Below are 25,619 nucleotides of genomic sequence, written 5' to 3'. Positions count from 1 at the left end.
GAAGGGACCTCTGCTCTGACCACATTACAGTCTTTTGTTTCCACAGGCTCCTTTCTGTGGACTGGGGTTCCTGCTCTAGTCCTTCATCAAGCCTTGCCAAGATGTGTCCTGCTCCTTCCTCCAGCCCCACTGGGGGATGTGGGGCTGCCCCTCCTCAGGGTTGCAGACCAGGCACTCCCACCTGTCTGCAGACACACACGTGCACTCATATAAAACCTGGGCCTCTGCAAAACCCATGCCCACGTTATCCTCCATTGCCTCTGTGCACACAGGAGCACTGTTGGAACCTCTTTCTGACCAGCTGTTTTGCAGGCTGCATCCAAAGATCTGGGACACCCCAATAGCAGCTGTACCTCTCCCACACCAACCCTCTTGGAAATTTAGCAAGCATAAATCCAGGTTATGCTTCTGCTTCCTTCATCCAGCAATGCAGAAAGGAGAGTACGGGTATCTGTAGCAGCATCCACTTTTTGTTTAATCCTCACAGCATCCTCTAATCCACAGCACTTCTTTAAGGCTTTGAGACCATCCTTGTTTGTATTTTGCAAGAATAGGAATATTAAGTACTTAACAGATAAGCTAAAAATAAAACAATAGGTTTATATTCTGCCTTACATACAGCAGAATTTCTGTTTAGTTTCTTCAGCCTTTGCTTCAGCTGGCTGTGCACAAACACTTTACTACAGACTTACCTTCTCCTCCTGCCAGAGCTGCATATGGGAAGACTTCAGACTTGCACTTAAAGCAAGAAGAGGAGCAGGCTCTTCCTGAAACAATCATTAAGAGATGAATTATCATTTATTGACATGATAAACTGTGTGTCACCATCCAACAACACAACAATATGGTTTCTGTAAACGTTATTTAAAATACCAAGTTTTCTTATGTTCAATAAGAATACTGACTTAGTTTTTAATTTCTTTTCTCAGTCAAACAACTTTGGCCCAGATCCTACAGACACATAAGTATTGCGTTCATTGCTGTGAGCTCTGCCACAGCCCTTTAAAGAGCATCTTTCACAGCCAGCCTGAAAAGGCTACTAAAATGGGTCAAGATCACCAACTGGTAAACAAAACGAAGCATTTTAAGTTTACTTTAGAATTTAAATAAAGAAGAAAAATTTAAAGCGGCATTACTATTTTTCAAGCATTGGCGAAGCTGTGCAGGGTTGCACAACCGGTGACACTGCGTTCATTCATGCTCAGGACAAACAGCCGCACTGTGCCACTTGAGGACAGGCTGGGAGGACCGACGGGAGGTGGCTGCGCGCTCCTCCAGCCCCTCCGTGCGCCAGGGGCGCGGTGCCCGGGGTGCCCCCCGTGCCGAGGCTGCAGCCCCGCCGCCCCCCCGCGGCAGACAGCAGGGCGGAGCCGGGCACGGGGGGGCAGAGCCCAGGGCACGGGGAACCGGCCCGGCCCCGGGGGCGGGGGGCGCGGGCGCCTCTGCCTCCTCCCTCGGCCCCGGCGGACACGGGCGGATCAGGCGGAGAAGCGGCTCCGCGGCCCCAGCGCTGCCCGAGATGCCGCCCGCCGCCCCGCGGCCGCCCCTCCTGCTGCTGCTGCTGCTGCTGCCGCCGCCGGCGCGTCCCGCCGCGCCCCCGCACAGGTACCGCGCCCGCGGGAGACGCCGCGTGTCCCGGGGGTGCGCGGAAACCGCCGCTGCCCTCGGGCAGCTCGCGCGGGGTTTTACTGCTCGTTAGGGCATCCGGGGAGGGGAAAGGCTCTGCCGCGGCAGCCCCAGAAACCATCGCATAACGTGCTCTGTGATGTGATACAACGTAAATCCCAGTACCGAGAGCTCATCCGCAGGGCGTTCGTTCGCTCCCCCGGTGGCCGCAGCAGTCACGCTGTGGTTCGGAGCAAGGTTTTTCAGGGCTCCCCGCGTCTCCCCGCAGCGTGGCCGGAGCAGGGAGCCAACTCCTGAGCTTTTTAGCCCTGAACATCCTCACACCCGCAAAATCAGGACATAGGATTCATCAGCAGAGTGGAGTAAGCAGGACTTCCACACACGGTGCTTATGCTCCTGTGGTCTAGAAAACTTCCAGACTTACTTACTTGATGAAAATACCTTAATTCAAAGCATTTCAAGGTGGAAGAGAAAGGAATTAAAAGTTCTTTTTCTTACTGTGCTAGTTTAACTACTATTATATATACTAGAAAAAGTAATTGCTAATGACTTTTTAATAATTATTTTTGCATTACAATAGCAATCTGCAATGATGTATCACACCACCACACCTTCCATCTTATGAACTAACAAAGGAGGGAAGGATAACAGTCTGTGTAAATTTATAATTAAGGACCAAGTGGTTAATTTTCTCTACATCCAAGGTCATATGTTAAATTGCACATTCTATGTCAACAGTGAAATTATGCAAGTAAGGAAGAGGTTTAAGGAAGGCTTAAAGTCAGTAATGCTTTTAAGTATTTAAGCTGTGTTTTTAAGTGTAAGACAGTCCATGTCTCTTTACTATTATAAAAAAAAATAAATGAAATATATTTAAAAATTAAGCACTGTTTTTCCTATTATTCTCAGGCCTACATTTACATGTGGAGGAGTTGTATCTGGAGAGTCAGGGTTTATTGGGAGTGAAGGATTTCCTGGAGTCTACCCTCCAAACAGCAAATGTACTTGGAAAATCACAGTAAGAATTTTTAATATCACAAAATCAGTGCTGAAGACAATGAAGAGCTATTTGTTGTTAATGCCAGTGTTTTACAGGGGTTAACATATGTGCAATCATGAACTCAGTAACTCAGAGCAGCTCAACTATCGGGAGATTTTTAGGGTTGCTGTAATGTGATAATAGGGGCTGAAATAGAACTTTTCTCACCTCCCATCAGAAGCAAATTTTCATTGACTTCCATAGATACACATCTAATAGTTTTGAAGTAACCCACCTGAAAGCAAACATCTACCCTTCCAGTCACTGCAGAAAGCAACAGTTAGTTAGATCAAATGGATTAAAGTAAAGCTTTGGGGTGTAGATAATGAAAAGCAAAATTTGTTGGCAAGACGACATAGAAAAAGTTTTAAACCAAAACAAAAATTCCAGACAGGTTTGTTGTACTGTGCTAATAACAGTGTTCTGCCAGCCAGGACATCTGGAGTATGTCATGCAGCAAGCTGAGAAAGCAGTGGGAAAGTCCTGTTACATTTAGAAAGGACCATGTGAAAGCATGTGGTGCAACTGATATTTTGGTGCTGCAATGAGACTGTAGGGCAGAGAGATTGTATTCATAGACAGCACATGCTGTTAAACAACTAGGCCTAAACACTCCAGTGCTCCATGTGTCCTTATCCACAGACTCGGAGAAGGGGATTTGAATGAATTATAACTTCTCACATCTGCAGAAATTAAGCCTTCCAAATTTGCCCACCAAATTTCGTCTCCATTTTTTAGGCACAGTTCACCAAGAATTCCTGTTACATTCAGGCCTATAATACAGACTTTACAAAATAAAAAGAAGTATAAGAAAGCTTAAAAAACTAAATTAAGTCTGTGTGTCGATGGGATCTCTGAAGACAACTTCAGTTCAAAGACTGCATTGCAGGCTAGGTGTTGGCTGTAGAAAAAGATGTCACAGGATGTCTCTTGCTACTGTAGAGATGCTGATGCAAAGCAGGAGACACTGATGTGTTTACAGTGTTCAATTAAAACAACCCTTGTACCAAATGAATGATATAATTTTAATAATTTTATCTGAGGGTTACCAGTGAAGCTGCAACAGTTCTTTTTGCACCTTTCTGTTGCATTATTATTAGAATCAAGTTAGAGCTTAGCTTTAATCTGTGGCTGACCTTATCCAGAAGAGTATGATGTAAAATACAGCATATGGTCATGAATAAACTTGCTTCCTGCTGTTGAGGGGCTGAGATGACAGTCATCAGCGTGGCCCACCTTACAATCTGAAAAGCAGATACAAATTGCATTTGGAATAATAGACACGTGCCTTAAATAAAAGGGAAAAAACCTCCTAAGTTACTTTACCAATAAAACAGTATTAGATATTCAAAAGTTCAAAACTGAATCTGGAGGGAAGTAATTTTGATTATAACAGCATACAGATTTTACCATTTGAAAATCTGGATTATGAATGGAGGCAGCACTGAAGAAGCATTTACTGAAGCATCCCATGGATCTTCCCTTCATCATATATTGAGGACAGAGGGACAATAGAACAATCAATTGTATTCGACAAGTGCATACAGAGAGGTTTCACTGCAGACTTTATGTGGCTGTTGCCAACAAGATGTGAGCATCCAGGTTAGCCTGGGCTTTGTGAGAAGCATTCCACAAAGCTGTAGCAGGGCTGTGTCTGCGCTCAGGCTCTAGTGACAATGGGGGCAACTCGATGGCTTCTGGCATTTCATGATCATTCTGACTCCCACTTTTCTGCTATATTCCCATTTACTCCAGCTCTTTGACTGCTGCACACCTATTCTCTGCAGCCCAGCCAAAGCCAGAGAAGGGCTGCACAACTGTAGTAGTGCAGGATTTCTTGAGCCTCTGCCTCATTTAACCCTGTTTGACAATATTGTTCACTTAGCCAAGCTGTGCAGAATACTCCTGTCTCTTGGATGCAGGGAAGGCAAGGACTACAAAACTTGCAAGACTAAGTCTGCACCCTCTTTAAGATGAGTATACTTTGCCAAAATGTGGGAAAGTGGTACACTGAGGGGTCTGTCAGGCTGAATTTAAACAACAAAATCCTTTCACCAGGTACTGCTGAGGCTCAGAATATCTTGCAGTAGCACCCAAGAAAGCAAGCCAGTTACACTGCTATGAAGAAAGAAGCTGTAGTTACTGTTGAGCTTCCTCATTTAGCATCTGATCTGTGGAAGGTGATTAAGACTTTTTGCCTGTCCATTTTGGCCAAGGGCTATGAACATCCCCCTGCAAACATTCTGCCTCATGCAGGATCTGACAAGTCTGCAAGGCTGCAAGACACATTGATTCACTTTGTGTCTGGGTCATGAGAAGCATGAACTACCAGAACTCATCACCTATAGAAGAAATCTGCAGAGAGGCAGGGACAGCTAGTTTGTTCTTTAGAAGAGAACAGATTTAGAAAACATTATGGGTAATACAGGTAAAGCAATGTAGCATTCAGGTATCAGCTGAAATCTTTCCAACTGGTTTGCTAAAGCTAGAAGAGTCTCTCTCGCTCAATTATAGTTGTGTTATTTCAAGAGACTGGGGCTTTTTCAGCGGGCTAAAGAAAACAGCTTCTTTATTCTAAGAGCTCTAAGAAGTGTTCAGCATGTGGTTGTATTACAGCCTTGGCAGACTACCCAGCAGCTTTTAACTGGCTTTGCTAAGAAGTCATTTGTACAGCTATTTCCTTTCCTATAGTAATGTATATAGCTTTATCTAAAATATGTGATATACATTTACTTTTAATGCTCTGTAATCCTTCTTGGCCATTATCACCTCACATAAATGTGTCACTTCAAGAATCTGGACTGCTGTCCTGTGTTTTTCTGGCAGACTGTGTAGTTCCTGTACAACTCTTAACAACTTCATGTGCAACAGTAATACTGAAGACTGGCAGAGTTAGGTAAGGTTATATTTTTATAGGTTAAGGAGCTGTATTCCAGCAGGTTTTCTGACAATAAGGCAGGCTTGAAAAATATACTTATCAGGGGAGTGGGAATCTGCCCTGGGGGTGTGAAATATTTTAAATAATTTTCTCTATGTTTTAAGCATTTGTTTTATCATATCAATTGTGAAACTACCCTTCTAGTAGAGAAGAGATCTTTGCGCATGGTTGTATTGCCAGAAAATAAATTGCTGAACTGAATCTAGTGCCTTTGTCAGGAAGAGCAAGCCAATACAGATGTTCTTTAAAATGTTCCTTTGTGGCTGGAGAGGATGGAGCTCAGGAACAAGTGACTAGGCAAGAACAGTGTTTTTTTCCCAGGACGTAACTCCAAATAGCTTTCACATTCATTCTCAGTAGAGTGAAACAATACATTTGGCTTGCAGGCAAGTGATATGTTTTTCAAGTCTACCTACTACTGCTATGGCAAAACATACAATCAGCATTTTGGTATCAAACATGCATAAAAATATATTCAACCCATATACACTATGTTTATGTAGGTTTATATACCAACTTCTTAAATGCTAGCTTCTCAGAAAGTTGGCATTTTAGAGGTTTTCTCCACCAAAATATTATTTTCAAAGCAAATCATCTAAACCAAGTAATTTTGAAAAGTCTGACAGTTTGGGAATCCTCCCCAGAAACTGAGGCACAACGATGAAGAGGATTTTTTGTTCAGTCAGAGCAACAACAGTAAAACAGCTTAGCTACTTTAAATGTAACTGAACTTTAACTAACATTGTATGTTATACTTGCAATGAATGATAAATAATTTAGGGACCTTATTTTGTGGTGAAGTGTATATATAAAATAATCACGCCCTTTTGAATAGGTTAATAATTTGCAGAGATGAAGTTAGGGAATTATACTCTAGAAAAACTCCCCCTAAAAATTCAGGCAGTGCTGTTTTCCTCTAGCCTTCAGTAGGAGTAAGGCATCCTTCACATGAATTTAGTCTTGTTATTTCTGATCCTAAAGAAGTTTATAGAGTTAAAATAAGAAGGGAAGCAGAGAGCCAAGTATGGGTCAATCATCCTCAATGTTACAAGGAGAGACAGAAGTTGAAGTGCCTCTATCATTGAAAGATACCAGCTGGATGGATAAAACAGAAAAATAAGGCACACCCTGCAGGGGAAGCCTCACATATTCTTCCTCTGAGTCCTCCGTCTTTCTTTTTTTTCCCAAGAGCTGCAGTTCCTTCCAATTCTTTCTCTGAGGTATCCCATCATCTTACTGCATCAGGCTCAGATGTGGCTCAAAGTAAACAATACTGAGTCATGCTGGCCTTTGCTTTCTCCCTAGTGTTTCTCATGGAGTAATATTTTCAATGCCCCAGGATAAACACTGGCAAATTTTAGCACATTAGCTTTCACATTTAAAAAAGGGAAATGGTAGAAATTAATTAAAAGTGTTGTATTGCAAAGATGTCTGTATTTCTGGTGGGATTCCTTGGGAGTAGCTGCAAACTGGAGCAGCTGCTGCCAGAATGTGGAGCCACCATCTTCTGCACTGTTGAATGTCATCTAGTCAGACTACAAACTTTTAATTTATTTAATATGCTGGAACAAATTTATTACTCTTGTGAATAATGACATTATTTTAATAAGCAATAACATTATTCTATAAAGTAATGGCAGTTAGCAGTGACTATGATTAAGGGCCTCAGTTCACCTATTTCTGTAAATGGCTTATCTCTCCAAATTCAACTAAATGTGAGCAAGGATTATTCTAACAACTAAGATCTGGAGTTGGCTCCTTATTAAACATCCATGACCATGTAGCCGAGTTTTTCCTACAACATTATCTTGCAAACTGTCATGAAAGAAAACTTATCAACTCAGTACAACTATGGGTAACTCACAATGAAGTAGACTGAACTAATAGAAGCTAGAGAGATTAAAACTATAATGAAATATAATGCTGTAATATAATGTAGTGTAACAGAGTCCGCGGCAGAGAGAGGAGAAGAAAGTATAAAACACTGCACACAGTTATACCATGAAACAGAAACCCCAAGACTTGAGTGAATGGTGCTGGCAGCTGGGAGTCCGGGTGCTTTGCCAGTGTCATCTCTCTCAAGTGTGGGTCAGTCCCACATCCTGGTTCCCATGTCCAACTTGGGGCAGCATGAGAGCAGGGAGTATCTGGGGGCAGGACCAAGTGCCATGGGGCTAGTGTCAGCAGAGCAGCACAGGTTCAATGTGCTTGTGGAACAAAGCTGTCAGTGAGCACCCATCAGCATTACTGAGGGATAACCACTTGGCTAAATCTGAATGCATTTCTACAAGGAAAGCAAAAAAGACCTTTTCTAAACCTCAGAACCACTCACCTCTCACATTTCAACTTCCTTCTTCAAAGTGTGGGAGGGAGTAGGTGTCTTCAAAGAAGCAATTCAACCTGAGAAAGTAGGGGAAAAAGATCTCATAAACACTGACAAAACTGTTAAATATGATAGAGCAACTTCTGCTCAACTTTCAGAAGCAGTGAAAGTAAAAGGGGAAACTTCTTAAAGATGGGTAAGTTGTTGCAAACCAGCAAGATACTGTAGTGGAAAATGTTGGACAATCTTAACTGTAAGCCTAAGAGCTCTTTTAAAACATGATAACCTTTAAAGGTCACCTTATTTAGATCCTGTTGTACCAGTTGTACAAACTTGCAAGTAACAAGTGTTCTACCCCAAAAGAGCATATATTATTTTGCACACATACTTCTGGAAAATAGGTTTCTTTAATTTAACTATCTGAATCTGACTTTATCTGACAACTTCACAGCCAGCATTTTTTAACTTACTTGTCCAGTCACATAGAGTTTCTAGTATAACCATAAATAACATTCAAGTCTTCTGACAGGAATACTGAATTCCTTTTAGATTTTTCTGTTAAAATGACCATGTCTTAATGCTTCTTAGTGATTCAGACTGGAAGACAAGTGAATGCAAAAATAAGAGATTTAGTTATGAGAGCGGTGATTCAAAGACTCACTGCTTTCAGAGAATATCTTACAATATCACCACGTGTCTTACTGGCCTTACGCTGTTTACATCTACATATGGGTTATTTTCTGATACTAGCTGTTGGGCTCACTTCAGTAGTGTGATTTTTAAGCCTAACATCTGGCTTTAAAGTTTTGTAAAACATAGTCATTGTGCTTTGGAATTTCTGGGAAAGATTAAATGAGTTTTGTGGTTTTGATGTAGTATTAGTGATGTACGTCAGCACAGGGGAACTGAATGCATTTCTGAGAGAACTCTGAACTTAAAGGAAAATCCTCTGAAACTAGAAACAGGAGCTGCAGTGGGGCTGGTCAGTCAGCATGTAGGTGGGCCCCAAGCAGTTGAAAACAGCTCAGGCAAAAGTCTGTTCTGCTGCAGGATCAGCATCAGCACTGGACATAAATGCAGCCACATGAATAATTAACATATCTACAGCACATTTTTCGGTACTTCTAGAGCTGCTGCCTGTATTATTCTGTGGGTTAAATGGTTACATCCATCTATAGCACTTTCATCTATACCTAACAAGGCATTTTTAACTGTTGAAACTCTCAACATTAAAACACTGTTTGACATTTTCATATAGGAACAGTTTAGTTGTAGTTTATCTCAAACTGGTGTTTTAAAATGAGTCATTGTTAAGGAAGGAAAAAATTCACGAGCTCCTAAATGAAGTGGCTTAAATATGGACTTACTGCAGATACATTAAGTGTGTGTTATATATTTAAAGCAGAAAATAATAGCAGTGTCTCAGTAAAACAGAACAGCTGCAATTATTTTAATAGTTAACCACTCTATCAGGCTATGAATTGAATGCAGATAATTACACTCTGCCTGTCTAGGGTCCCTCTATACTTTAAAATACTGTTTCCCTCTTCATGTCCTGTTACATAGCACTGAGTGCTTTGTTAGAATAATTTTCACTTCTCAGTACGCTTTTCATTCTCTTAAAAGCTTGAAACTCTATCCCAGGAAATGTTCTCCTCCTCGTAAACTATTATTTTATCTTAATTCACATCCTTCTCACTATTCTTGCCTGTTTCTCAGTTGTCCACAGATGCAGACACACAACATTTGCCCTGTCTTATGTTACCTTAGATGTTTGAGAAAACAAAACTTTTCTGTATTGAAGACACCCACTAATGGTTCTTTTGAACTCTGTTTATAGTTCTACATATTCTTTCCAAATGCACATCTTTCACTGCAGCCTTCAAGCTAAATGTAACCTCTCCAATAACTAAATATTAGGGTTGTACAGCATTAGCTATAACGTTTTCACTTTTATTTATAAATGCAGGCCATGTGTCAGTAAACACAAAAATCCTTCAAACTATGAAACTTTATGAAACAAATCAGCAAGATAAGAGAGACCATTTCATTTGCTCAGAATGGTAAATTGTTTGTTCCATGTATTTTTTAAACCATATTAACCTCATCCTCCTCACCTTACTTGGTGTCAGGGAGCTGTGTGGCTGATTGCACACTTCCAGCAGAAAATAAGAGAAACATGCCAGGCTGGACTGGGTGGTGATGGTATATAATTAACTATATGGGCTTGGCTAGACAATACTGTAGATTGAGAATAAGACAGTAACAGAGAAGGCCAGAGCTTTGTTTTTATGATTGGTCCAATATGATTTAAAACCCACTCCGCCTGGAGTGTAGTTGACAAAAAGAGCTTACTGGTGAGAAGGCTATGAAAACACTCATGCAAATAGTGGGGTCAGAGAGATACGTGGTGTCCATCACACTTCAAGATATGTCTACCCCTCCCTCTGTCTCCCTCCAGGTCCCAGAAGGAAAAGTGGTGGTTCTTTCTTTTAGATACTTAGACCTGGAAAGTGACAACCTGTGCCGATACGATTTTGTGGATATATACAACGGCCACGCCAATGGACAACGCATCGGCAGGTTCTGTGGCACTGTGAAACCAGGTGCCCTTATATCCAGCAGCAATAAAATGTTGGTGCAGATGACTTCGGATGCTAATACTGCTGGAAGTGGGTTCATTGCAAAGTTTTCTGCAGCAGAACCACATGAAAGAGGTAATTAACAATTACAAGACAAATATAACTGTACAACTATGGAGAGACACATTAATGCTTAAAAAGATGTGATGTCAGAGATAGTAGGGATTGTGCCATTAAATGTATTCATTAATTATCTTGCTATATCAAAGCATAACTGTTTAGCCATCATAGTTAATCAAAGCAGTAAAGAGGAGAGCTATTGTAAGAGTTGCAGAACTGCACCATGTAGCAATATGGTAAAGGCTAGTCAATAAAATGTCAGATTAAATTTAATATAAATAAATATTGTAAACAAGGGGGAAACACCCACAATTTATGTACAGTGGGCTCTGAAATAATGATTACTGCTTAGGAATGAGATCCTAAGTTTAAAATAGATAACTTATGAAAAAAATAGTTGAGTATCAATCCAGTGCTCAACAAGCATCAAAAAAGAATCAGAAACTTAGCAATTTTTAAAAAGGGAATAAAGAATAAACAACAACAAATGATGCCACTATAAATCCATAATGCATCTACATCTCAAATACTGTGTGCCATTCTGATGTTCCCATCTCAGAACAGGATATAAAGAAACTATTAGAAGGAATCAGAGACAACAAGTATGATAAAGGAACATCTACATAGAGACCAGCTGCACAGCATGGACCCCTTCGTGCTGGAAAAGAGAAAGTCAAGGGGAGTGTAGGAGAGAGCTCTAAATTCGTGATCAGTATGGAAAAAGTTAAGGGGGGGCCACACTCACTGTCTCTTCCGATACAAAAAACAGATGAGCAAGTGGCTGCAAAACAAGAGATGGCAGTTTTCTCAGTGAACTGTTCAGTGCTGGAGGGCTGTGCCAGAGGACACTGCCAACTGTCAGTTTCTCTACCGGTTTTAAGATCATTAGAAAAACCTGTGGAAGAAACAAGAAGGTATTATTAAGCATAAGGTATTGCCTCGTGCTTGGGAAGACCATGAACTGCGAGACGCTGGGAGGTTGCAGGGGGTGGCATTGCCCTGCTGAGTGACTCTTGCAAGGCTTTTGCTGTTAGCACAATACCAGACTAGACAGGTTGTTGTGCAGATGCAGTGCAGGTGGTAATTTATTAGTTGTTCCAGTTGTATCCCTGTAGTGAAAACTTCTTGAAAGACACATTAAACGACTATGATGTAATTGACTTAATTTAATACTGAAGGTGCATAATCATATTATATAAATAAGGATTACATACCTGATGTAGCTTTGTAATTTGGGACTGGAAGAGATGAGGAAGAAAAGACCTTCTCCACCGTGGGCTCTCCACAGGCCGCAGTTCCTTGTGGAATGCACGGGCCGCCGGGACAGCTGCTCCAGCACCCGCAGCTGCTTCTCTGCCCACCCCAGTGTTCTCAGGAGCGCTTCTCACTTTCTTCATCCCCCTCTTCAACTACATCTGGCATTTTCTGCCCTTTATTAAATACGTTTTCCCAGAGGTGTCCCCAGCCGAGCTGGAGGGCCCGGCCGTGTCCCGAGGCTGTGGCCAGAGCCGCCCGGCCCCGGCCCTGCCTCCAGCAGCAAAGCAAACGCCTCGCCCAGGTCGCCCGGTCCCCGGCCCGCGGCTCAGCCGGCTGCGCTCTGCTTCCAGGCGATCAGTACTGCGGGGGACGCCTGCAGAAGCCCTCGGGGTCCTTCCAAACACCCAACTGGCCCGAGCGCGACTACCCGGCCGGAGTCAGCTGCTCCTGGCACATCGTCGCCCCGAAGAACCAGGTAAGGAGCCGGCCCTGCTGCCCCCTCCATCCCGCGGGCAGGGGTTGGGGTCCGCCCGAAAGGCGGCCCCGGCTCCCGCTCTTCCCGCCCGCCTCTCCATGTCACCGGGCTCCCTCCCGTAACTCCTGTGCTTTCTCAACATCACATATCCTTATCTGTGCATTAATACGTTCCCCTAAGTTAAACTTTTCAAAGCATCTATGACTTACGAGGCTTTTAAAACATTTTATTATTTTTTTTTAAGATTACTTTGTTAATTAACAGTACATCACACAAATTAAGTTAGGGCAGGTGATGAAACATGATGATGTCCAATGCTAGGTCCAAGTCTAACATCAGTTGCAGAATTTTCAGTGTTGCTGCAGTTTCGTATTGAGGTACCCAGGCAGAGCTGGGAGAATATTAAAAGCAGACATTATTTTATTCTGCTTACAGTACAGAGAATGTATTCGGATGCATCCTGCACGATTTTAAATATACATTTCATAAAGTTTATTTCATATTTTGGAGGCTCTGTCTCATAACATACTCAATTAGCCAGATGCCCTCAGCGTATGTTACCATTTCATTAATACCTGAAGAGGTGTTGACAGCAGGCCAAGAGGGCTCATTTGCCACCATTTGCCACGCATAGCAAACACAAATGTGTTCCCATGTGTAGGGCTAATCTCAATCTTAGCTTCACATTTTCTGGCTGTTGCTGAGCCACTTCCTCTGTACCTTGGCAGGAAATCTACAATGATTTAATGTTTTGGTCACCAAATATGTTTGGTAGGTTTCTTTTTTAACTGTGTCCATCTTTTAAAATTCCACTACATGTAAAGATAACTTTCATCTTAATCAGCTCATGACTGTAATCCTCCACTTTAAAAAAGCTGCCCCAGATGAATATATTCTTCAGATCTTTCATACTTTTCCATTTACCATTTCTCCCTTGAACTCAAGTAGTATGTCAGCTTAGTCTTTCCTGTACTCCTCTTTAATCCACATTCCTTGCTTGCTAGATACAGGTCATTTAACAATCCTATAGATAGGCAGTGATTTTTAAAACCTTATCTGTAAACTGCAGATTACTTTGGTTCTTTCCAAATATCTCTAGACAAGCCTATAAACTTTTCCTAAGCTTGTACAGAAGATTTAAGAAAGGCTATATAAGCATAAAAATAAGGGCATTGTAACCTGTGCCTTGAGAAAATCCTGTTCCATAAATCTACAAGTTTCTGAAGATTCATTTTTCATGTATTGTGACAGTGGCTGCATGCAAATGAGGCAGAATTTTGACAGGGACAAAAGCCATTTTTGCAGAGGTAGTGAATAAGCATCTCTCTCCAAGTGCACAGGAAAAGCTGTTCACTCTTCTGTTTGCCAAAGTTCAGGTGCTTTTGTCTCTACTTCCCTTTCACAAGCACGTGAACACTAAAGAAAGGCAATCATTTGCTTCTAATACAAACCAATAATTACTTCATTTATTACAGAAGATTGAGGAGCTTCTCATGATGATGAAGAGCTTTTATTCTGTCATTGAATACTCCTTTGTTAGTGCAAGGGGCTCTTATGAACAACAGTGAAGTCGATTTTATTGCCTTCTGTTTTGCCTGCTATAGAAAAATTTAGCATTTGTGCTCCCAGTTGCATTACTTCTTTCTATGCCATCCTTTTTAATCACAAGCATATTATTCAGATGGGAACTGGCATTTAAAGAGCATTTTTTCATCATGATTACGAGGTTTTTGAAATAAGCCTGTTACCTCTGAAACCAAGTCTCCTTAGGTTACTCATACTTAATGAGAAATGAAATGGTGCTTTACACATCTGAATAGTGCAAAAGCATATCCAGCCAAAACTAAGACATCAAGGGATAACAGGGTATCATTACTATGAATATAGAAGATGATAATTTTTACTATGTCAACAAATCAAGTAAAGGATATGCACTGTAGAAATTACTTCTTTGTACAGCCTTAAGATATTTAATATCATCTTTGAGACAGATCTGTAAAGAGAAAAGCTGCTTATTTGCAGTCAACACAGTTCAGTGTTGTCATTCAAGTCTCATTTGTGCTATTTATGGGAAGGTGATTTTAACACTGTTGTGCTTTCATATAAAGAAGCAACCTAAATGTATATTAATACCTGTTTCAATCAAGCAGTTACGTTGCATTTTCCTTCCTTGCTACACACAATGGACAGAATCATACTGCTGGACTTCAGGACTTTGTTTCAGAGTAGTACATTCCATTTCTGTTTTCTTGTCCATTGTTTCTTTTCCTGAAGTAGAAAAGTCCATGAATACAAGTCATATTGGAGATAATATATCAGCACTGGAAATATCAGTTATGCTATTGCTCACTTACAGCTTGTACAGCCCCAACATTTATTGAAATCATGGATGGAAACAATTCCTTGAACTACTTACTTTCTCTTGGTTTTAATCTTACTTTTTATTTTCATTCTATCAATATTTTTGTTTCTGCCCTTTATATTTCTGCATTAAGTAAACACAGCATTGGCAACCACAGTGATTCAAACCCTCCTCTTTATGAAGTCAGTGAAATGGCTTTTACCAATTTTACCTTCACTTTTTCTTTAGCATATCTTGCATGATATATGAATACTAAAAACCCCTTTTGTTACAGTTATTTTAAAAGCAGTGTAACACCTAACACCTATTATCCTCTTTCATTCACTCAAAAATAACTCAGAAGTTAGATGCATATATTTGAAAACAAAATGTTTTATAGAATATTAGAGTTGTACATTGAACTATTTGCTGGAAAGAATTCATGTCACTTAAAATACTTTACTCCACAATTAAGTGGATTAAGGACTCTTCCTTTATGGAAAGATAAACCAACTAGTACTTCATATGAAGACATTACTTACTATAAGAAGCACTAATAAATTCTGCATATCAAAAACTTAATGAGTTATTTATACTTTCTCTGCAGCTAATAGAGGTAAGATTTGAGAAGTTTGATGTGGAGAGAGACAACTACTGCAGATATGACTATGTTGCAGTGTATAATGGTGGGGAAATCAATGATGCTAAAAGAATTGGGAAGTACTGTGGAGACAGTCCACCAGCGTAAGTAACTTTCTTGAATTATGAGCTCCACTATCACGTGTCATTTTGCTACCAGTTCTGTACTAGGTTTCTGATTTTTATTCTTTTAAAAATTATGACATTTTCTATCTCCCAGCTGAACTTCCAGGAGTTGCTTAGTATCTTGTCTCTCCCTGGGTTTTCCCTTTTCTCTTTCCCTCCATGACTAACCCTGGCTTCAACTCATGTTCTGTCCTGTCCCTCAAGCCTTAGCAGAGCACATCAGTACTAATGCTACTGATATTGATATAACACCAATATTAGTGGTAGCTGAATATTAACATCACTTAATATGCATGTTTGATTATAGATACTGCAGTACAAGGATCCAGCTGAACTCTCTAGCCCCTTGGCTCATTACTCACTCTACCTGACTCACTTTCCCCACCACCACTTCCCTTCTGCTGGTTCCTTGGCTGCTCTTTGCATCCCTGCTTAGCAGCTCTTCCATCTGTGCCAGGGCACATTCTCTCATGGCACAGACTGCTTTCCTGAGTGCACTGGGTAGCACAGCAGGCTTTCCCCAGCTTTGCTATCAAATTGCTGCCCTCAAATCCCCTCAGTACTCCAACTCACCTAAGTCTCCAACTCATCCATCCCCCATAAAACAACCTATTCCAAGCCTCCCACACTCCCAAAACCCACCCCCAACCCAGCCAGTGGCACTGTAACTATATAATCAGGTCTAGCAAGAGTAGGTAATAATTATTCCCTCAAAAATGTAAAGTTTTCTTTTTTTTTTTCCTTCCTCTTTCAACAGACTGCATTTTCTTGAAAAATTTTTGTTACTATTAACCAATATTAACCAATTAACCAATATCCACAGACAAGGTCTGTGGAAAGCTCAGAAGAATGAGGCAAGAGCTACTTTGGCTAGACTTGAATTCATAGCCTTGAATCAAGTCTCAGTGCACCACATCCACATGCAGAGGCAGTTACTGTCACAGAAGGTAGTAGGCAGCATTTGAACTGAGAACTAATACATTTAACAGTGCCTGACCATGACATTTCAAATCCTGGTAACTTCATTAGCACTTCAAAACCTTAGTAATGAAAATCCAATCACGGACAAAAACTGAGCCTGCAAAAATAATAACCCAAACCATTTTATTTTTACTGTTTTGGGTTTTTTTAAGAATTAAAGAATCCAACATGGAACTCATTTTCTTAAGGCCTTCTGAATGCATAATGTGTTTTTCATTTAGAAAAACCCCAAATTAAAAAAAAAAAACACACTTAACTCCATGACACACTGTGGATTTCTTCAATATATTTTCACACTGTGTTAGTCTAATCCCTTCCATTCCATGGAAGTGAGGTCTGCAATGAAGTCTCACAGAAGAATTTAAAGACACTCATATTGACATAACCTTCAGGAATCAGAGGTTCAGGTGACTCATCAGAGTGAGTTTCGTGACACCAGTGTCTGACATGTCAGCAAAGAAACATGTACTTCAGTATTAGTCTGGAGGCAGATTCTGCATTCAGACCAATAATTAAATTGAAGCACTCTCTTTTTTTTTGTAAGAAGAATGCTGTTAATACTTTTGACTTTGACATTTTAGCAACTGATTGTATTTTTTTTTCTATTTCAGGCCTATTCTGTCTGAGAGAAACGAGTTGGTTATTCAGTTTTTGTCTGATTTAAGCTTAACAGCTGATGGCTTTATTGGCCATTATAAATTTAGACCAAAAAAGTTGCCCACAACTACAGCTCCACCTACTACCACAACAGTCCCTGCTACCTCAAGTAAGTTTGACTAACTTTATTTTATTTCTTAGAAAAATAAATTATTCCAGAACAAGGAGAGAGTTACAGAAAGATGTAATAGAAAGTAAAATAAAAAAAATTAAAAAAAAATCACAGTTTCATGTTTTGTTAGTATTTCAAATATTCAGGGAATTGATTAAAATTAATATCCTCTGCGGAATATCTTAATATGCTAAAGGGAGAATATACTTAACATTATTAAAAGAAAATCTATCCAGGCAAGAGTTCAGTGTAACCATAACTTGGCTCAAGCTGAGAGAATTTTCCTGTCTCTTGTCAATTTTTGACAGTTAACTGACAAATTCTATAGAAGAGTAGATGATCAAAATTCTTTTGTATAAGAAGTTCTAAATATTTTTTAAAGTAGTTTTATTTAAAGAAACTCTCTTCTATACAAGTTAATGTGTAAAAATTTGACCATCTTTTTCTTCATATAGTTACTAAGACCAAGAAAAATTGGTGTGAAAGCCACCTGACCCTGCTTCAAATTCGGTTGACATTTTGTCAGTATTATACTCTTTTAGAATTATTTTTATTTTTTAGAAGTCAGGGATTGGAATGGATTCATATATCACACTAAAAATGTATGTTTCCTTTTATATTTAAGACTAGACACCATATATGAAAGATCAGAGGGGGATTTCTGAAGGTATTGCCAGAGCAACCTCATTACTGAGATACTGAAGGGATAAAATCTTATTGTTTCTAGAACCTGAACGTGAGAGATTTGAGATACTGTTACACCAGAAAACCAAATTATTTATGTTGTTTTTGCAACACATAGCCTGATTTGCACTTAAAACGCATCAAAAGTCAGGACAGCAATGGCCTGTCAGCAGGAAACCAGCTGTGGTGCTTAAATACTGAGAATGAAAGGTATTTAAAATAGATGAAAATAAAAATGAAATCATAATGACCTAGAAATCATTTTGGTGTGACTGCTGCTCTAATAAAAAGGAATTTAGCTCTTCTTTGCTATAAAGCACTTCTTAACAAAGTTAGCTCCAACTCTTGTTCTCAACTAATCCAGGCTGTCCGATGTCTCACGCTGCATTTGTGGTCAGTTTTGCCATTGAATTTTTCTCTGTGAGCTGTTTGTGTGTGCAAATGCAAAAGAGGTGTACTTGACTCATTAATTCCAGATCAATTTTACTGACAACATCAGTGTTAGAAAATAAAAACAATGCAAAGTCACCTGAGAGAGAGAGGATGGCAAAGGGAAGGTGTTCAAAAGGACTTGTCAGGCAGAAAGAAATAACAAGTCCTTTTAATGTCTGATCAATTATGCATTGTGTAGGCATTTCTGATCTTAAAAACAAACCAAAGAACACCAAACCTCTGCAGTTCAATTTCTCATCAGTCATTTGCATTCAGAAGTGTACAGCTCAAATAAATTTAGCTTATTATCTGGCAAAGCAGACCTGCTGAAACTCACACAGAACTCTGAGCACTTTATTTGCAAAACTCAGAAGTAGAACTCCCATGTGTCAGCACACACACCCCAACCCTGAGACAGCCAAACAAGAATATTTTGTAATGCATAATCCCAGTTTTAAATTTAGAAAATTCAATACATTTTTGGCAGCTACCCATGACTCATCTACCTGCTACTTTTCTTATCTTCCTACTACAGACACTGAATTGAAAGACTCAAAGAACTTTACATTCTTAGTTCTCGAGCTGCATGAAGCGCAGGGAAAGTACCTGGATGACCTAGCAACTGACACTGTGAGACAGGACAAGGAATTAAATGGCAGGGCACCCTGCCAAGTGCTAATTGTAATTTAGAATAATTATTTGAAAAATTATCATTTAAAGTTCTAGGAGCTGAATATAGTGTATAATTTCTACTTTGTATTGTACACAGAAGTCACTTTATAAAGAGCAACTCAGCATATAATTAAAAATATGTTTAGAATTACACACTGGTAGCAAAGAACTGTGCAGACACATCAAGGCAGCAGAATTTCACTCCCAAAACTGTGTAGATCTGTCTGTAGGACTGAGGTTACATCATGTAGAATAGGACCAAATATGCCTCTGTATATATAGTAACTTGCTCTTAAGAACATTTTACCTTGTGGGAGGCATTTAACTTTTTAGATCTAAAGAGACTCACTGAATACCAATCATGTGAAGGCTGAAAATAAAAGAAATAGAACCAACCAACCCTAAACCAATGAAAAACACAGGGTTGGAATTTTAAACTTTAGATTTGAAAGGAAAAAACACTGAGTATGCAGATCTTCTAACAGTCACAGGTATAACACCAAAGTGCAAAGTAACTTTAGTGCCATGAAGGTGAATCTCAGAAACTTGCAAAATTATAAAAAGAATAATTTCATTCAATTAATTCAAATAAATCAATTCAAATTACTGACTGGAAAATTAGTCAGAAATTCTTTTTTAGAAAGTGTTGGCTGAATAAAACTGCTGCAAAGTGTTCCATTCTGAAGGAAATAAAAAAACTGCAAAGAAATTTTTCATCACTAATTTAGCTTTTCTTAGAAATTAGGATTATGTAGGGGTCTAGGTTTTTTTAATCTGTTCATCCCAGCTCCATGTTTCCAATAATTACAATGTCATTGAGCAATTTCAAACAAATTTGAAAAGTACATAAAAGCCTTAAAAATACTCCATGCCAACACATTATGTAGAAAGGGTTGGCTGAGTAAAAGTACAAAGACCACTAACATCCACCCAAGGAGGACAAAAATACAAAGTTCATTCCGTTGTTTATAAACAAAGCCTTCTGTTTCAGAAAGGAAACATCAATCCCTACTATTAAATTGTTACACTAAATGCTGTGTTTCAAAATGTCATCAGTTATTAAGCATTACATGAAGCTACGTGAAAAGTTTAGAAAAAAGTCAGGACTTTGAACTCTGATCTCTACCATCACAGTAGAGGACTTTCAGATAAAAGGTCACTCCTCCCTCTGAAGTGTGACTGTAATATAATGGTATGATACTACCAGGGCTGTATAGCAACAGGCAACAACACTAAACACAATATATACTGAAGACCACACTGGAATCAAATTTTTCTGAAACATTCCATTCTATAAGGTCATTAGAACAGATACTTAACTGCCACACATGAGAAGATGATGATTGGAGGTATTGGCACAGAAGAAACATCATTATTGTGGTGTTCATCCCTTGCAATACCAGATCTGGTTACTGAATACATCAGGATTATTAATCTTTCCTCTCTTTTTCTAAACATACTGCTTTGCATTTGTATCAAATACCTCATTTAAATTTCAATTTAATTTAATTGTTGTTCTTCAAAAAGTTGTGAAACCAACAGTTGCCTTGTGCCAGCAGAAGTGTAAGAGGAGTGGGACTCTGGAAAGCAATTACTGTTCGAGCAACTTTGGTAAGGAAACAAAGTTTGATTCTTTTTAATGATGCACTTGGCACTGTTTTTAGACTCAAAGGAATTTTATCAGATGTAGTTCTGAGTTATCATTAATATATAGGCTATATTTTTACACTGTCTTATGTGTGCATCTGACATTGCTATCTGTGTTTCACTCCATACATTCTTGGAGATATTCCAAAATAGGCACTGCACACGTCTGCAACAAACATACTTTCTAAATCTGAAAAGCAATGAACAATGTAGAACAACCTCCTACAGGAAAGTAGTGATGCCATTACTGTATATTCATCTCACATGTCTGTAACCAGCCAATACACATTTTATGCTGACTATTCCACAATTCAGTTTATAGACTTCCAAAACACTTCAAAAAGAAATCAGAAGACATGGCAGCTTCCGAGCCCTGCTTTCCTCACACAGGTACAAAACACTCAGGAAAAAATGGTGTCTGCTGTATATTTGGATGGCATCGTCACTGCTGATTTAGTCAGTTATAGCTCAGAGTACCTTCCCATATTAATAACTGAAGGTTTTTTAATGCCCTATAACATGCCTAAAAATTTGACGGGACAACTTTCCCCACCCCCCTTTTTAATGTTTGTTTGTTTAATCTGACTCTCTCTAAATTTATAGCAAATCCCGAGAGATCAGAAGAAGTCTGCTGGTTTAGGAAAGTGGGGGCAGCTTTGCATCATTCTGCTAGAACAGTCGAGGGCTGTGGCTGAACCCTAAAGCAGAACAATTACTGCAGCATGACCCCCTCCCACTCTTCACCACCAGTCTTGTTTCAATTTGTACCCAGTGTAGGCTGGCTCAAGAGCAAAAGAAGCAGGTAGAATAACAACAAAGTCTCCTCTTAACTGACCACAACTCGGCTCTTCTGGTTGATGGTAACTGACACGATATAAAGCTTGTTCTTTTACTTTTAGCATCAGGGTAAGAAAAGCACATTCACTCTCACCTTTTGCCAAATACTTGACATTTTTCAGTCTTTTTCATGATGGGAGTAAGAGTAAAAATATTTTATATGCTAGTGTGCATGCAAGCGTATCCTAAGGTAAGAACAAAAAATGCACTGTTTCTAAATGTGATTTATTCCAAGCTTACTGACTTTATGAATTTAGAAAATAAGGTCTTTCATCATACAATCCATTTGTATTGCTTCTAGAAACATAACTGAAATACCCAGCAATTTAACATTCACAGTTCTCTTTTGTTTGAACTTGAACACTCCCTTTTAATTAAAAGTTCTTGATTAAAGGAAGATAATGTGCAAATTTACAAATGCCTAAGCCAAAAAGTGGATTATGCAGATTTGTAAAATATATCTGGTGGCAAATACTCGATAACTGAAGATCTAATTCATCCTAAGATAGAATAGCTTATTTACAAAAGGTGATCTGACAGTAAAAAAATTGGTAGCACCTTTTGCCATTCTCTTTTGAGAAAGAAATGGCTTACAAGTTCATCTAATCAACATAGGGAAAAAAAATTGTATGTTTCTTTGCATACTGAGAGGTCTTTGGGAGATACGATGGTCTAACCTGTAGTCTAAATTTAGCTGAAACTGGTAAATTCATTATCAGTATCAGGCCTCAGATCAAAATGTAAGTCTTAGGGCATTAACTATTCCCTGCTACTCAGAGTTTGAGAGAACTGGGAATTCAGCTTTTGGCTAGAGCATTTGCAGTTCAATTTCACCACTGTTTTAAAATTAGTAATAAAACAATATCAAATTGTACTGTTTAATTAAAGTTATCAAAACCTAGCACTGGGCTTGCAAGAGACTGATACATTCTAGGAACAGTTTTATACTTGCTGCCACCAAAATTTCTCAGTGGCGAGCTATCTGCTTAAAGGTGATGCCCACATTTTAAGTAATATTTCCAGTATTGTTTGTTTATGGACTAATACACTTGTTCAGTTTTTATGATGCCTCATAGTTGATGTCTAAAAAAATGATACAAATGTATCAAATTGTTTTCTTCTAGTAATTACTGGAACTGTAATCTCAGCAATAATGCGGGCTGGCAGTCTGCATGCAACAATATCAATCATTAATGTATATAAGGAGGGAAATTTAGCAATTCAACAAGCTGGCAAGAGTATGAGTGCCAAGATTATTGTTGTATGTAAGCAGTGCCCTCTCATCAGAAGAGGTAAGTACACAGAAATAACTGCTTTGCGTGTTTGTAAAAGACAACAGGTTTCAAAACTTCTGTTTGAAATGAGGCCACAAATGTCAGTAAAATTACAGTAATTGTTTCCATAACCAACAATTAATGTTACAATAAATTTAAGATTAAAGTAACTAGTTACCCAGGTTTAAATGGAATCTTTCAGTTTTACTTATGAAGGTTCAGACTCAGTTAGATTGGAGAAGCCTGAAAAACCCATGTGATAGAAAATAAAATCTGACCTGGTTCTGTCCAACGAAACCTAGTTTGATTTTGGTTTTTTGTGTGTGTATTTTGGAGCTATTTTTCATACAGAGCTACTTAGAAGGGAACAACAACCGTGCATTAAACCTAGAAGAGCAGTATGTCACAGCAAATGACAAAAATCACCATATTTCCCTGTTGCTTTTCTAGTATGAAGCCCACTCTGTATCTGCAAACAGCCAGTATTTCTATAGCTATCTTGAACAGTGTTATACAGAGATCAACCAAGATAATTTGCAGTTAAATGTAACAAGGGCTACCTGTATGGTGTTATAAGAAGTACTGTGTTTCATTGAGGTGACTAAGGAAAAAATAAAACACTTTTCAGCTATGCCTCCTGAGTAAACATGTAGAAGAGGAGAACATAAATGGAAGCATAGAATCAAACAGTCAAAATCATTTAATAAACATAAAAAACCCTTCATAAAATTCAGGATACTACTGGTATTTAAGCATATTAATTAAAATTGGGCAGTTCTGCAGTAAAAAATTCATCAGAAACAAACTTTTGCCTTTACCTTTGTATCTCTGGAAGCTAGACATCATTCTGGGAGACAATAATATCCTCGGTGGAACAAATTGTCTCCTTTTAGGCAGATGATCCTGCTGGCTCCAAACCACACACTTCTGTTCTCATCCTAAATCTCCATGAATTATTTAGTAGCCATTACTTAATATCTAAACTTTTCTGCTTATACTCCTGTAACACCACTCTTTCTAGCCTAAGGCCTTGCAAACCCCTAATCCTTCTAGGCCATAAAAATAGGCAATTCCATCCAATTTCTCCAAAGCCAGGACTTATCACACATAAAGCCACCTTGCTTGCCTGACTACGTGTATGTAGATATGTGTGTGTGTGTATATAAATAAAAAATTTTGGGAGGTAAGAAAAAGGGATGAAAAGACTGAAGAACATTAACCCATCCTACAAGCTGAGTAAATGACAAAATATCCAGAATGAATGAGACACATTCAACTTTGGGTGTTAGTAGCTGTTATCCAGTGTTTATACTACATTTCTAATATCTTTCAGACTCATTTGACAGTCTAAATTTAATTACTATCTCCTATATATTTAAGTATGTAGTAGACACTTAAGCTATTCATCTACTTGATTTTTGCAGAACTGTATTGTATTGTGTAATAAGCATGGCAAAGATGGGTAAGGAAGATTATGCTTCAGGAAGGAAGGAAAAAATGTTAGAATGCAGATGTTAGTGCAAAGGAATAGAGAACAGAGGTAAAAGAACTGTACTTACCAAATTATGACCTGGATTCTGTCTTGTAATATCATGCTCTCTTCTCTGTAGGTTTAAACTACATCATCATGGGCCAGGTAGAAGAAGACGGTAGAGGCAAAGTCTTTCCCAACAGCTTTGTAATGAGTTTTAAAACTAAGAACTCAAAGATCCTAAATGCCTTGAAAAACAAAACGTGTTAAAACTAAACTCTGCAGCTGCCTTCTGTCATCTCTCTTGAAAAATAATTTTCACTTAGTTTAAGTCATGAAAATACATCTGACTGTCAACACTAAGACCATGCTCACCTTTTCTTCCCTCCCACCCACCCAAGTACACCCTGGCATCCTTTACATCTACCTGTCAAGATGACAACAGATCCTCCTAAGTCTTAAAAGCCAAAGATGTGCAGCAGAGCCATCTGATCTGAAAACATACCAAATTCCAGTTACTTGGAACCTGTTAATTTATAATTGCCCAATTTTTAAAAGAAGTTATGTATATAAAATAAGGATTTTAAGTGCAATATTTATAGTAACTCATTTTAACTTAGCTTTTTCTCTTACGTTGTTTTATTATATGGATTTCTGCATTATTATCTGTGCTTAATAAAATATTTTAAAATTAAATCATACATGAACCAGTTATTCATTATGTATAAAGTGGGGCAGGCTAAACATAGAAACTCTTTTTTGATCACTGACATGCTTCTGATGGTTTCAGTCTTGCATAGTATGACTGACACTACACTTGCTGATCAAGGGCCTGATTTTCCTTCATTGAAAACAGGGAATCATTTGAATAGAAACTAGATTTACTCTTCAAAGTATTAGACAACTGTAACACAGTGCCATGCTCTTTTGCTGGTAACTATAATCTACTTAGTAAATGTCACTGTTAAGTTCCCTTAGGTAATTTGGGAGGAGGAAGGTAGAAATTAATTTAGTAACAGTAAAATACACATGCAAATAGTTTAAATTTTTGTCTCTGCTGTGAAAGGACAGACAATACAGCAATGCTCAGTCTGGCAACAGTGGTGTAAATAGTAGCATATCTAATTTATTTCATTCCTGTATGTAAAAGGTTGAACAAGTAACCCTTGAGGATAAGGATAGGAACAGACTGGAAGCTGTCAGACAATGTTACAATGTTGAAACATCTTTGCCATATCTTTGCCTGTTGTATACAGTTGTTACTGAAACTGACAGTCTATGACCAAAGATGAAGGAATAGAAAAACTGATTACAGGCAAAGATTAATACTGAGAAGCTGAGGAACAATTTGGTATGAAATAAATGCTTTTCAAAATGGGTAAAACT

At 38.8% G+C, this 25,619-nt stretch overlaps 1 protein-coding gene across 1 annotated transcript; it reads left to right on the top strand.

Moving 5' to 3' along the window:
* The first annotated feature begins 1,435 nt into the window (after positions 1–1,435).
* PCOLCE2 (procollagen C-endopeptidase enhancer 2) lies at positions 1,436–24,929 on the top strand. The gene is made up of 9 exons (XM_051626356.1): positions 1,436–1,605; positions 2,536–2,644; positions 10,388–10,643; positions 12,236–12,360; positions 15,309–15,445; positions 17,059–17,213; positions 20,532–20,615; positions 22,613–22,780; positions 24,373–24,929. The coding sequence occupies exons 1-9, from the start codon at positions 1,520–1,522 to the stop codon at positions 24,501–24,503; spliced, it is 1,251 nt and encodes a 416-aa protein (XP_051482316.1). The 5' UTR covers positions 1,436–1,519; the 3' UTR covers positions 24,504–24,929.
* Positions 24,930–25,619: the final 690 nt, after the last annotated feature.

This window comes from Apus apus, chromosome 8 (assembly GCF_020740795.1).
Source record: "Apus apus isolate bApuApu2 chromosome 8, bApuApu2.pri.cur, whole genome shotgun sequence".
Classification (NCBI taxonomy): Eukaryota; Metazoa; Chordata; class Aves; order Apodiformes; family Apodidae; genus Apus; species Apus apus.
Note: the sequence above shows the minus strand (reverse complement) of the source record. Positions and strands in the feature narration are given on the sequence as shown.